Consider the following 13,800-nt stretch of genomic DNA (forward strand, 5'->3'; position numbering starts at 1 on the left):
AGCTGCTATAAGCACTTGTGTTTTTTGCTTGGACATCAGTTTTCAGTTCCTTTAGATAAATATCGAAGAGTGTGATTGCTGGATCATGTGGTAAGAGTATGTTTAGTTTTGTAAAGCTGCCAAATTGTCTTCCAAAGTGGCTGTACCGTTTTGCATTCCCACCTGCAATGCATGACAGAGTTCCTGGTCCGCATTCTCACGAGCATTTGGTGGTGTCACTGTTCCAGATTTTAGCCCTTCTAATAGGTGGTATCTAGTTGTTGTAATAATCATTTCCTTGATGACATACGATGTGAGGAATCTCTTCATATATTTGCTACCTGTATATCTTCTTTGGTGAGGTGTCTGTTCAGGTCATTGTCCCATTTTTAAAAATCTGGTTGTTTTCTTACTGTTGAGTTTTAAGAGTTATTTGTCTATTTTTAATAATAGCCCTTTATCAGGTGTGTCTTTTGCAAATATTTTCTCCTAGTTTGTGGCTTGTTTTATTCTCTTGACAATGTCTTTTACAGAGCAGAAGCTTTTAATTTTAATGAAGTTCAGCTTGTCAGCTATTTCTTTCATGGATTGTGCCTTCAGTGTTGTATTTAAAAAGACATTACCATACCCAAGATCACCTAGGCTTTCTTTAAGTTATAGGAGTTTTATAGTTTTGCATTTTATATATAGGTCTGTGATCCACTTTCAGTTAATTTTTGTGAAGGGTACATGGTCTGTGTCTGGATTTATTTATTTGCATATGGATGTCCAGTTGTTCCAGCACCATTTTTGGTAAGAATTATCTTTGCTGCATTGCATTGCCTTTCCTCCTTGTCCAAGATCAGTTGACTGCATTTATATGGCACTATTTCTGGACTCTCTCTTTTGTTTTATTGATCTTTCTATTGTTTTACCAATACCATACTGTCTTGGTTACTGTTACTTTATAGTAAGTCTTAATGTCAAGTAGCATCAGTTCTCCAAGTTGGTTCTTTTTCAGTATTGTGCTGGCTATTTTGGGTCTTTTGCTTCTTCATATACACTTTAGAATCAGTGTGTCAGTATCCATAAAATAACTTGCTGGGGTTTTGATTGGGATTGCACTGAGCCTACAGTTCAAGTTGCGAAGAATGATGTCTTTGCAAAATTGAGTTTTCCTATCCATGAACATAAAATATCTCTCCATTTATTTAGTTCTTTTATTTTATCAAAGTTTTATAGTTTTCTTTATAAAGATCTTGCATATATTTTGTTATACTTATGCACAACTACTTCATTTTTTGAGGTGCTAATGTAAGTGGTATTGTGTTTTTAATTTCAAATTCCAATTGATCATTGTTGGTATATAGGAAAGCAATTGACTTTTTCTTTTATATTAACCTTGTATCCTGTAACTTGGCTGTTATTGCTTATTGGTCTCAGGAATTTCTTTGTCGATTCCTTTGGATATTCCACCTAGATGATCATGCCATCTGCAATAGTTTTCTGTCTTCCTTCCCAATCTGTATATGTTTTTGTTTTCTTGCTTTATTACATCATTGAGGACTTCCGGTATGATGTTTTAAAAACTGATGAGAGGGGATATCCTTGTCTCGTACCTAATCTTTTTTTATCTTTTATTTTATTTTTTCCATCACAATTTATCCCCTCTATGGTCTCTTCCACCTCCACCGCCCTCCCCCGCACAATCACGGCTCTTGTCCATGTTCATGAGTTCTCTCTCTTTTTTCCTTTTTTGCTTAATCCCTCCACCCCACACCACCGCCATCCCCACCAGAGCTGCCTGCCTGCTCTCCATCTATGAGTCTGTCTCTATTTTGTGTGGTGGTTCAGTTTGTTTATTAAATTCCACATATGAGTCAAATCATATAGTACTTGTTTTCTCTGACCGGCTTGTTTCACTTAGCATTATGTCCTCCAGGTCGATCCATGCTGCTGCGAAGGGTAAAAATGTCTTGCTTTTCACAACTGAGTAATATTCCATGTGTAATGTCCCACAGCTTTTTTATCTCTCATCTGCTGATGAACATTTGGGCTGCTTCCAAATCTTGGCTATTGTAAATAACACTGCAGTGAACACAGGGGTACATATATTCTTTTGAATTAGTGTTACAAGTTTCTTTGGATAAGTTCCCAAAAGTGGAATTGCTGGGTCATAAGACAATTCCATTTTTAATTTTTTGAAGTGACTGCTTACTGCTTTCCACAGTGACTGCACCTAGTTGCATTCCCACCAACTGTGCACAAGGATTCCCTTTTCTCCACACCCTCGCCAATGCCAGCGCTTGTTGTTTGTTGATTTATTGATGGCAGCCATTCTGAGAGGTGTGAGGTGATATCTCATTGTGGTTTTAATTTGCATTTCTCTGATGATTAGTGACGTTGAGCATTTTTCCATATGTCTATTGGCCATTTGTATGTCCTCTTTGGAGAAGTGTCTATTCAGGTCTTTTGCTGATTTTTAAATTGGATTGTTTGTTTTGTTGGTGTTGAGTTTTATAAGTTCTTTATAAATTTTGGATATGAAGCCCTTATCAGATGTATCATTGGCCCATATGTTCTCCCATCCAGTGGGTTATCTTTTCCTTTTGTTGATGGTTTCCTTTGCTATAAAGGAAACCTTTAGTTTGATGTAGTCCCATTTGTTTACTTACTGTTTTGTTTCCCTTGCCTGAGGAGATATATCAGAAAAAATATTTTTCTGAGAAATGTCCAAGGTTTTACTGCCTATGTTTTCTTGTGTGACTTTTTATGGTTTCAAGTCTAAGATTTAAGTCCATAACCCACTTTGAATTTATTCTTCTGTGTGGTGTAAGGAGGTGGTCTAGTTTTTTGCATGTATCTGTCCAATATTCCCAACACCATTTATTGAATAGACTACCTTTAACCCATTGTATGTTTTTGCCTCTTTTGTCAAATATTGACTATAAAGACGTGGACTTATTTCTGGGCTCTCTGTTCTGTTCCATTAATCTATATGCTGTTTTTATGCCAGTACCATGATGTTCTGATTACTATGGCTTGTATTATAGTTTGATTTCAAGTACGGCCATGCCATCCTGAATGCACATGATTTCGTCTTATACCTGATCTTAATAAGAACGCTTAGAATTTTTCACCATTACCTATGATGTTAACTGTATGTTCTTGGTTGATTGTCTTTATCAAGTTGAGAAAGTTTCCCTCTATTCTAAGTTTACTTAGAGTTTTTATCATGAATGCATGTTGGATTTTTTCAAAAGATTTTCATGCATCTATTGATATGACCATGTAAGTTTATTTTTGAAGTCTGTAGATGTGGGTTATGTTCATTGATTTTCAGATATTGAACCAGCATGGCATACCTGGGATAAATTTTGCTTTGTCAAGGTGTATAATTCTTTTTTACTTTTCTGCATTTTATTTGCAATATTATGTTGAGGATTTTTGCATTAATGCTCATGAGAGATATCGGTCTGTAGTTTTCTTTTCTTGTAATGTCTTTGTCTGATTTTGATATTAAGGTAATGCTGTCCTCAAATAATGACCAAATGATATCTTCTCTTTAATTTCTGGTATTTGTAATTGGTGTCTTCTCTCTTTTTTTCTTAGAGAGCCTGACTAGAGGTTTATTGATTTTATTGATCTCCTTAAAGAATCAGCTTTCAGCTTTATTGGTTTTCTCTAATGATTTTCTATTTTCAATTTTTTAAATTTATGATCTAGTTCTTTTTTTCTTCTTCTGCATACTTTGGATTTAATTTGCTCTTCTTTTTCTGGATTCCTAATGTGAAAACTGAGATGACTAATTGTAGATCTTTCTTCTTTTCTATATATGCATTCAGTTCTATAAATTTCCCTCTTAACACTGCTTTCATTGCATCCCACAAACTTTGATAAGTTGTGTTTTCATTTTCATTTATTTCTCTTGGGATTTCTTTTTTAATCCATGTGCTATTTTAAAATGGGTTGTTTAATCTCCACCTATTTTAAAATTCTCCAGTTATTTTTTGTTATTTATTTCTAGTTTAATTTCATTGTGGTTTTGCCACAGACATTTTATGATTTCTGTTCTTTTAAATTTGTTAAGATGTATTTTATGGCTCATACTGTCATCTATTTTGGTGAATGTTTTATGTGAGCTTGACAAAAATGTGTATCCTTTAGTTGTTGGATGATGTAATCTATAAATGTCAATTATTTCCAGTTGATTGATGATGTTGTTAAGTTCACCTCTGTCCTTACTGATTTTCTGCCTGCTGGATCTGTCCATTTCTGATGAAGAGATGTTGAAGTCTGCAACTATCATCTAATTCTCCTTGTCGGTTCAATCACATTTTGCCTCACATAGTCTGACTCTCTGTGGTTAGGTTTATACACATTAACAATAGTTATATCTCTTGAAAAGCTGACCTCTTTATTATTATGAATGTCTTTATTTATCTCTGATAACATTTTTTACTTTGAAGTCTGGTCTGCCTGAAATGAACAGAGCTACCCCTGCTTTCTTTTTATTAGTGTTAGTATGCTATATTTTCTCTGCCCATTTACTTTTACTCTATCTGTGTCTTTATATTTGCAGTGGCTTTCTTGAAGAAAATGTATGATTGAGTCATGTTTTTTGATTCACTCTGACAGTCTGTATTTGATGGGCACAGACCATTGACATTCAAAGTGATTATTGATATAGTTAGAGTAATATCTATCATTTTTGCCACTATTTTCAATGTGTTGCCATTGTTCTTTGTTCCTAATTTTGTCTTCCACCCTTTGTGGTTTTAATCAAATATTTTATATTATTTCATTTCTTTCACGTTGGAGAGTATCAGTTACGCTTCTTTTTACTTTTTGTTTTTAGTGGTGGCTCTAGAGTTTGTAGTATACATTTACAACTAATCCAAGTCCACCTTCAAATAAAACTATACCACCTCAGAGGTAGTGTACCTTATAATAACAATATAATTCTAATTCCTCCTTTCTGTCCTTTGTATCATTGCTGTCATTCCTTTTACTTCTATACAAGCATCCATAAGCATATGTATATGTGTATAAGATGTATATATAAGCATACATAATCAAATAGAGTGTAATTTCTTTTATTATTTTGAACAATAATAAAATATCTGCTAACTTAAATAAGAAAAACTAAAGTTTTTATTTGAACTTTACTTATTTATTTTTCTATGCTCTTTCTTAGCTTAGGTAGACTCAACTTTCTGATCTACATTATTTTCCTTCTCTCTAAATAACTTCTTTAAACATTTTTTACAAGGCTGGTCACTGGCAAGAAATTCTCTCAATTTGTCTGAAAAATCTTTATTTCTCCTTTCCTTTCATACGGTACAGAATCCTAGGTTGGTGGGTTTTTCTCTCAACACTTTAAATATTTCAGTCTGCTCTCCTTGCTTGCATGGTCCCCAGGGAGAATTCTATATAATTTTTACTTGGTGGTAAATCTCACAATGTTGTTTTAACTCTCAGAGTTGTCCACATTGCAGCTCCAGAAATTCATCAATTACAGTTGAGGTTTTCCTCTCCTGGAACTTGTTCCCATGGTGATTTCTACCTGTGAATCTCTGCTCTGCTCAATGGTGATCCCCTGTATTCATCTGTCTGTCTCCACAATCTTGGGGGCAGCAGTTTTCCCTCTGTCCGCATCTCTCTTAGGGATCCAAGAAGAATTGTTGATTTTCAGTCTGTTCAGCTTTTTACTTGTTAGGATTTCCAAGCTCCTTACATAAGGAACACCTGTTGTTGTTTCTTTTAATCATAAAACTTCTTTTTTTAGATAAGTTCATTTTAAACTTTGTAATCTATTAAAATAATTGATTGAATATAGAAATAAATTATTATTTACAGTAAAATTGAGGTTTACCCTTGGAATCATTTCTTGCAGTACCATGTAAGTAAAGAAATAGAGCTTTGGGTTTCTATTCTGCCCCTGATGAGCTTTGTGATAAGATCTCATGCAAGTTACTTAACCTGTTTAAGCCTCAGTTTTTCCATCTGTAAATTAAGGATAATAATATATGCCTTAAATCATTATTCTAGCAATTAAGTTATATATATAGCCCGATAGGGCAATATGTACAAATTTCAGAGCATTGTTGTTCAATATATTATTTTTATTAGGGTTATTTCATATCTGTAGCATTTTGAAAAATAGCATGATTAGTAAATTGACTGGGAAAACATAGTCTAACATAACATAAAGATCATTTTATTGACCATGACCATGTCCATGATGGCTGACTTGACTGGCTTTAACATGTACTATCTTGTGTTTTCCATGGTTAAGATATCACTTAAAAGTAGATATCAAGCCTTAGCCAGTTTGGTTCAGTGGTTAGAGCATTGGCCCACAGACTGAAGGGTCCAGGGTTCAATTCTGGCCAAGGGCACTTACCTTGGTTGCAGGCTCCATCCCTAGCTCGGTTCAGGGTGAGTACAGGAGTCAACCAATCTATGTGTCTCTCTCACATTGATATTTCTCTCTCTCACCCTTCCATTTTCTCTGAAAAGCAATGGAAAAAATATCCTTGGGGATTAAAAAAAAAAAAAGTAGATATCGACTTCTTTACATTGATAAACTATAATTTTCCTATAGATTGCACATATAGTAAGTAATATTTTGATATATTAATTGTAGGATTTTTAAAATATATATATCCTTATTGATTTCAGAAAGAGGAAGGAAGAGAGAGAGACAGAAACATCAATGATCAGAGTCGTCATTGGCTGCCTCCTGCACGCCCCCAACTGGGAACTGAGCCCACAACATAGGCATGTGCCCTGACCAGAATTGAACTGAGATCTCCTGGATCCTAGGTAGATGCTCAACTGTTGAGCCACGCCGAGCCAGGCTGTGGGATTTTTTTTTTATCCCTCTGCTTCCTGGCACTAGTTACATTTTCCTAATCGTTTGGGTAATAGAACCTAGCAGGCTTGGGTCAGGACATATACTGCTGAGATATAAGAAATCATCATGATCAGCTTTGAGTTTCATATTAGGCTTTTAAAAAACTCCACAGTAAAAACAATATTCTTGAAATAATAGCTTTCTTTTGCATAAGGCTGGGCATTTTGAGAGTGGAAAAAATGTACTGAGTCCCAAAGCACTGGGAGCCTTGAAAGACTCATTTATACCAGAAACTGAAGAGTCAGGAAGAAGGCATGAGTATAATAACAGGCCTTACTCTATGTCTTTTTATTGGAACATTTAAGCCATTTACATTTAAAATGATTATTGATAGGTATATATTTATTTCCATTGTATTCTCTATAACTATGTTCCTCTTTTTTTAAAATTTCTACTTTTTAAAGAAGACCCTTTAACATTTGTCGTAATACTGGTTTGGTGGTAATGAGGTCCTTTAGCTTTTCTTTTTCTGAAAAGCTCCTTATTTTTCTTTCCATTTTAAATGAGAGCCTTGCTGGGTAAAATAGTATTGGTTGTAGGTCCTTGGATTTCATCACTTTGAATATTTCATGCCAATCTCTTCTGGCCCGAAATGTTTCTGTTGAGAAATCAGCTGACAGTCTAATGGGAGCTCTCTTGTAGGTAACTGGCTGTCTATTTCTTGTTGCTTTTAAGATTCTCTCTTTGTCTTTTACCTTTGTAATTTTAATTATGATGTGTCTTGGTGTGGGCCTCTTTGAGTTCATCTTGTTTGGGGCTGTCTGTGCTTCCTGGACTTGTGTGTCTTTTCCCCTCACCAGATTAGGGAAGTTTTCAGTCATTATTTCTTCAAATAGGTTCTGGGCCCCTTGTTCTTTTTTCTCCTTCTGGTACTCCTATGATGTAGATGCTGTTATGCTTCGTGTTGTCCCAAAGGACCCTTAAATTATCTTCATTTTTTAAAATTCATTTTTCTTTTTGTTGCTCTAATTGGGTGTTTTCTTCTACCTTGTCTTCCAAATTGCTGACTCAGTCCTCTGTTATTCCAACCTACTGTTTCTTCCTTCTAGTGTATTTTTCATTTCAGATATTGTATTCTTCATTTCTGACTGGTTCTTTTTCATGGTTTCTATGCCCTTTTTATGATTACTATCTCTTTGTTTAAGTTCTTGTTGATTTCATCCATTCTTCTCCTAAGTTCATTGAGCATTCTTTTTTTTTTTTTAATTTTATATATATATATAATCTTTATTGATTTCAGAGCGAGGAAAGGAGAGGGAGAGAGGGAGATAGAAACATCAATTATGAGAGAGTCATTGATCGAGCCCACAGCCCAGGCATGTGCCCTCACTGGAAATTGAACCCCGATCGCCTGGATCCTAGGTAGATGCTCAACCGCTGAGCCACGCCCAACTGGGCTCATTGAGCATTCTTAAAGCCATTGTTTTGAACTCCATATCTGATAAATTGCTTGCCTCCATTTCATTTAGCTCTTTTCCTGGAGATTTCTCTTATTCTTTTATTTGAAGCATGTTTCTTTGTTTCCCCATTTTGGTTACCTCTTCCTGTTTGTTTCTATGTGTCAAGTAGATCTGCTATTACTCCCAGTCTTGGTAGGGTGACCTTATGTAGTTGGTGTCCTGTGGGACCTTGTGGCACAATATACTTGATCACCTGCCCTGCGTGCTCTAAGAATGTCCCTTGTGTGGGTTATGTAAGCTCTCCTGTTGTAATTGAGTCTTGATTGTTATTGGCCTATTTATGCATGGGGTTGGCCCTCAGGCTAGCTAACTGTGAGGGTCAACTCCAACTACAGTGTAAAAGCTGCTGTGCAGGTCTTGACCACACAAAGTAGAATTCACCTTAACAGTGTCTAGTTCCTGCCAAGATCTCCTTTTGATGTGTTGCTTGTGGAGCTAATTGGAACCTGCTTTGATTTTATATGAAGCTTGCCTCTGGGAGTGTTGGTTTTGGGGTCTCTTGGGAGGGACGCTAGTGCACGTCAATATCAGATTCTGTGACTGAATGTGGGTAACCAGTTTGGAACTACAAAGCAATCCACAGTTTGTGGCTACCTCTGTTGGGTTTGTGTTTGTATGGGAAGGACCAAGCTGTGCACCAAGGCCAGCTCTCATTAGCACCAACCCTAGGGGCAGGTCAGCTGAAGGCCCAAGGCACCCCTAGATCTCCTCCACCTGCTGGCTGCCTGTTAGGCTCAGTCACTGAAAGAGCCCCTAGAGGTACTGAAGTAGCATGAAGTAGATTTTCAGTTAGTCACCAGGTAGAGGCAAGTGGTGTTCTCCAAACTGATACAGGTTCAAACTTGGTGCCAATGCTAGGTCTGAAGCCACTAAGAAAGGTTCCAGGCTTTACCAAGGCTAGCTTCTACCCACCAGGTGCCCACAGACCTTTGTGGTATGGTGGGGTTTCAAGGAGTCATCAGCATGAGGCTAGCAGAGTTTATCAGGTCCAAACTGACCAAGATTTGGCTGCATGATGTGAGGGCTCTGCATCTGTCAGGTGTGTAAGGAAAAAACTGCCCCCATCCTAAGGCCACACAACTCAATCTGTCCTGGATTCTGCCTGAATCTCCTGGAGAGTCCAGGAGGTGGGGCTAGTGGATCTTCCATGAGGACAAGGCACCAGTCAGACTCACAGGAAGGTGGGAGGAATGGCCCCTGCAACTGAGCCACACAACTCAGCCACTGACAGCCTCTGAGTCTCCTTGGACTTCTACACCTGGGCCCAGGCAGCTGCCTCTTCTGCAGAGGATGAGCTTCACAGGGTGGGCCACAGGGTGTTTGAAGGGTGGGGCTGTTGCATTCCCCCAGGTTGATGCCATAAGGAGCGGAGTGCTCCACCCAAGAAAGTTGGCGTCTGTAGTGTGGGAGAATGACTCGGCATAGGTACCCTAGTTGCTGTCCCTTCAGCCCTCTCCCCGAAGCCACAAACCCCAGTTTTTCCTCATACAACTCTAGTCCCCTCCACCCTCTGTCTGCCAGAGCTCAGGGTAAGGAGTTGCTGCAAAAGAGATTGTGTGTGCTGTCCCTTTAAGAAGGTACCTGGGTCTCCAGCAGACTCCTATCTGTCCCTGGTGGGTAGAACCTCTGCTGATTTTCACAGCCAGGTGTTATGTGGGTGCTCCTTCCCAGCTCTGGTGCTCTGGACTAGAACAGCTGGCAGGGGGTTGAGACCCTGCGCTCCTCAGGGGGAGCCTTTGCCACTGAGATATCCCTCCAGAGCCTGTGCGAGCAGGGTGAGCCCTTTTCACATCTCCTACCTCTTTTCCAGTCTTGATGGGGCTTCTTTTATAAACCCTTGGTCATGAGGGTTCTCTCTAGCTCGTCCTCAGTTGGCTATTCAGGCTGATTGTTCTACATTTTAGTTGTAATTCCAGTTTGGTCCTGGGAGGAGGTGATTGTAACTTCCACCTACTCTGCTACTATCTTGGATCCTTATATCTTACTTTAAAAATAAATTTTCAAAAATATGACTCAAGGTGTTAGCTACTGTGTACAAATATTTTAAAACCTATTATAAACTTAAAAAGTTTTAGAAACTAAAGTTTTTCTTTTATTAGCTTTAAATAAAATTATGAAATATAACTATAAAAAGAGCCTTTTAAATATGCAAATTATATTTAAATATTTTTATATAATACACAATGATTCAGCCTTGTTCTCCAGCTGAGCATAGTAGGTTTATTCCACAATTTCGAGTTTTAACTGTTTTTATTCCTAGCTGTGTTTCTGAGTCATGGACTAAAGCTGATTATGTTATAATATAAGCCATTTAAAGCGTTAGCTGTAATAAGCCATGTTAATGCATAATAAGACTATTAGTGTTAGACATAATACTATTAATATCAGGTTTTACATCAGCTATAGCTTACTAATCTCAAGCACAAAGAAAAGTGAGGAGAAAATGAACATGAGATAACATTTTGATGTTGTTGATTTGAAATCATTAAATCTGAAAGCAAATATTTAAAAACCATGTATTCAGTAAAGTACTGGATAAGGGAGTAGTCAATAATATTGAGATAACTATGCATGGTTACAAGGTACTGAAAATATGGGGGGGGGTACTTTGTAAAGTATATGATTGTCTAAGCACTATGCTGTACACCTGAAACCAAAAAAAATAAAACTGAATGTAAACTATAATTAAAACAAAATTTAAATTTCTTAAAAAAATAAAAACCATGTATTTAATAATTAGTGTTTTGTTTTTAGTCTTAAAAAAATTTTATTCAATGGAGCCATAAGAAAGAGCACTTTTACCTTAAAAGGGACAAGTAAAATTTTTATTTGTTGCCATGGACAGAGAATTTGCCTTTCAATAAAACAAACAAACAAAAATAAAGTTTGTCTATATTGGTTAACATTTTTCTTTTAAGAGCTTATAAGTTTGCCTTACACAATGTTTCTTTAGTCATAGAATAGTAATAAAGAATTTGTAGACAGAAACATGAACAAAAAATTTATGCTTTGCAACACTCAAAAAATGTTATCTAATAACAAAGTGATTGCTAGCTTCTGAATGAAAGAGAAAACTAAGAAACATATGTGAGGCATTGAACATATGGCATTATTTAAATGTTAGTATTTATGGACTGCTATGAAGGCAGTAGTAAAAAAACCAAGTTCTAATAAAGTTTGAAACAGACAACCATTTAAATATCTTAATAATTTAAATCATTGTAAATTCAAGTGTTTCTTTTCTTCTAAATTTTTACTTCATATAATAGTGAAGGCAACAGTTTATAAACAGGCATTTGTGAGTACAACTTATACACGAAAAATGTTCATAGAGTCTACTTTTCTTCTGTAAGCATTCCTATTGTCTATCTTCTGCTATCAATTGTAGGGGTGGAAGGACTAATTCAAGAAAGAGAAAATATATGTCATTAAGACAGACCTCTGATAGTGGAAGCTCACTGGTAAGATATATAAACGTAGAACCACTGTGTTGCACATGTGAAACAAATATAATATTGTGTGTCAACTACACTTTAATAAAAATAAATACATTTTTCAAAAAAGAATCCAAATGATTTCTCAACATTCTGTCCCGTAATTTTTGCGGGAACGCTCTGTGCTCTACATTGTCCTACAGCCGTGTTAATCTTTCATTGCAATGCGCTTTCTTAGTTCAGAGGCAGTTTCTTCTAGGTGCTGAATGTTCCATTGCCATTGCCTTCTATTCGACTGAAGCTTGTTCAGCTGACAATGCAAACGCTTAAGAATTGCACCATATCTCTTATGTTGTACCTATGAAAAGAAGAATACACATTGATGGGGCTTGAGAAGGATAAATAGTAAACAGTAAGAAGGAATGTTTTGACTACTCTAAAGAGAGAAGTACTTGATTAGAAATTAATCACTGTAAATAGTAATAAAATAAACAGTAATTATAACTGTTTGATATTTATTACATGTTAGATACTGTGCTGAGAACTTTTTATGTATTATTAAATTCTTATACCTTATGATGTGGATATTATGATATATATATTTTTAAATCCTCATCTGGGGATATTTTTTCCATTGCTTTTCAGAGAGAGTGGAAGAGAGAGAGAGAAGCAATGTGAGAGAGACACATCGATTGGCTGCCTCCTGCACACACCGAGACCGGGGCCAGGGATCGAGCCTGCAACCAAGGCAAGTGCCCTTGACTAGAATCAAATCAAAGACCCTTCAGTCCGAGGGCTGATGCTCTAACAACTGAGCCAAACCAGCCAGGGCTATAATACCCATTTTTGTATAAAGAAACAAAAGGTAAAGAGATTAATTTGACCACCGTTTCCCAGCTAGTAAGTGATGATGTTTGGCATTTGAACCCAAGTAAAACTTCTGTGATAGAGTGCCTTCTACTGAACAAGCAGTTACCAGTTAACAGTAATGGCTGTTTCTGTATCTGGTGGTTCACTGAAATACAGACTCATTGATCTAAAAGGTCTAGATCTTGTCCATTTCCCTGCCAGTAAGTAGAAGTGTATGTATGCTGAGCCAGACAATGTGACACTGGAAGGCAATGAAGCACAGTGAAAAGTGCAAGGGTTTTGGTGTCAGGGCACAAGCGAACAAAAAAGTCGTAATTTCTGAGATTAGTGTTGGCTATACAAAGAACTTTTTTTTTTTTTAAACAGCTTTATTGTGATATAATTCACAGACCATATAATCCATCCTTTAAAATATACCATTTAATGGATTTTGGTATATGCACAGGGTTGTGCAACCATCACCGCAATCAATTTTAGAACATTTTCATTAGCCCAAAATGAAACCTAGTACCCATTAATAGTGACTCCCCATTCCCCCACCCCCACCCTTAGCACCAGGCAACCACTAATCTACTTTCTCTTTATACAGATTTGTCTATTCTGGACATTTTATAAAGTGGAATCATATAATATGTGGTCTTTTGTGACTTGCTTCTTTCACTTAGCACGTTTTTAAGGACCATCCATGTTTTAGCGTGTATCAGTACTCCATTCCCTTTTATTGCCTAATAATACTCCATTGTATAATATAGTACATTTTACTTATCCACTTTATCAATTCACAAATATTTCAGTTGTGCCCACTTTTCTGTTAACTATGAATAATACTGCTATGAACACTCATGTACAAGTTTTTGTGTGGACATGTTTTCCTTTCTCTGGGGTACATACATACCTAGGAGTGAAATTACTGGGTGATATGGTAACTTTATATTTAACCATTTGAACTAACAGACTGTTTTCCATTTTTCCATTCCCATGATCAATGTGTAAGGGTTTGAATTTCTTCACATCCTTGAAAATACTTATTATCTGTCTTTTTTATAACACAGCCATCTTAGTGTGTGTGAAGTGGCATTTCACTGTAGTAAAACACCTACTTTTAAATGAACTGACAGAATAACAGTGCTGAGAAGCTACCTCTTCATTCTTAATTCTA

General features: G+C 36.5%; 1 protein-coding gene across 5 annotated transcripts in view; it reads right to left on the reverse strand.

Moving 5' to 3' along the window:
* Window positions 1–11,133: 11,133 nt before the first annotated feature.
* The window catches only part of CCDC122 (coiled-coil domain containing 122), a 28,395-nt gene continuing 25,728 nt past the window's right edge, over window positions 11,134–13,800 (reverse strand). For all 5 annotated transcript variants that reach the window (XM_016205422.2, XM_016205423.2, XM_016205424.2 and 2 more), the window contains one exon: window positions 11,134–12,129. In XM_016205422.2, the coding sequence (XP_016060908.2) occupies window positions 11,980–12,129 (150 nt within the window). In that variant the 3' untranslated portion in view covers window positions 11,134–11,979. The remainder of the gene's footprint in view (window positions 12,130–13,800) is intronic.

The sequence above is a fragment of the Miniopterus natalensis genome, chromosome 2 (genome assembly GCF_054644295.1).
Source record: "Miniopterus natalensis isolate mMinNat1 chromosome 2, mMinNat1.hap1, whole genome shotgun sequence".
In the NCBI taxonomy this organism is placed as follows: Eukaryota; Metazoa; Chordata; class Mammalia; order Chiroptera; family Miniopteridae; genus Miniopterus; species Miniopterus natalensis.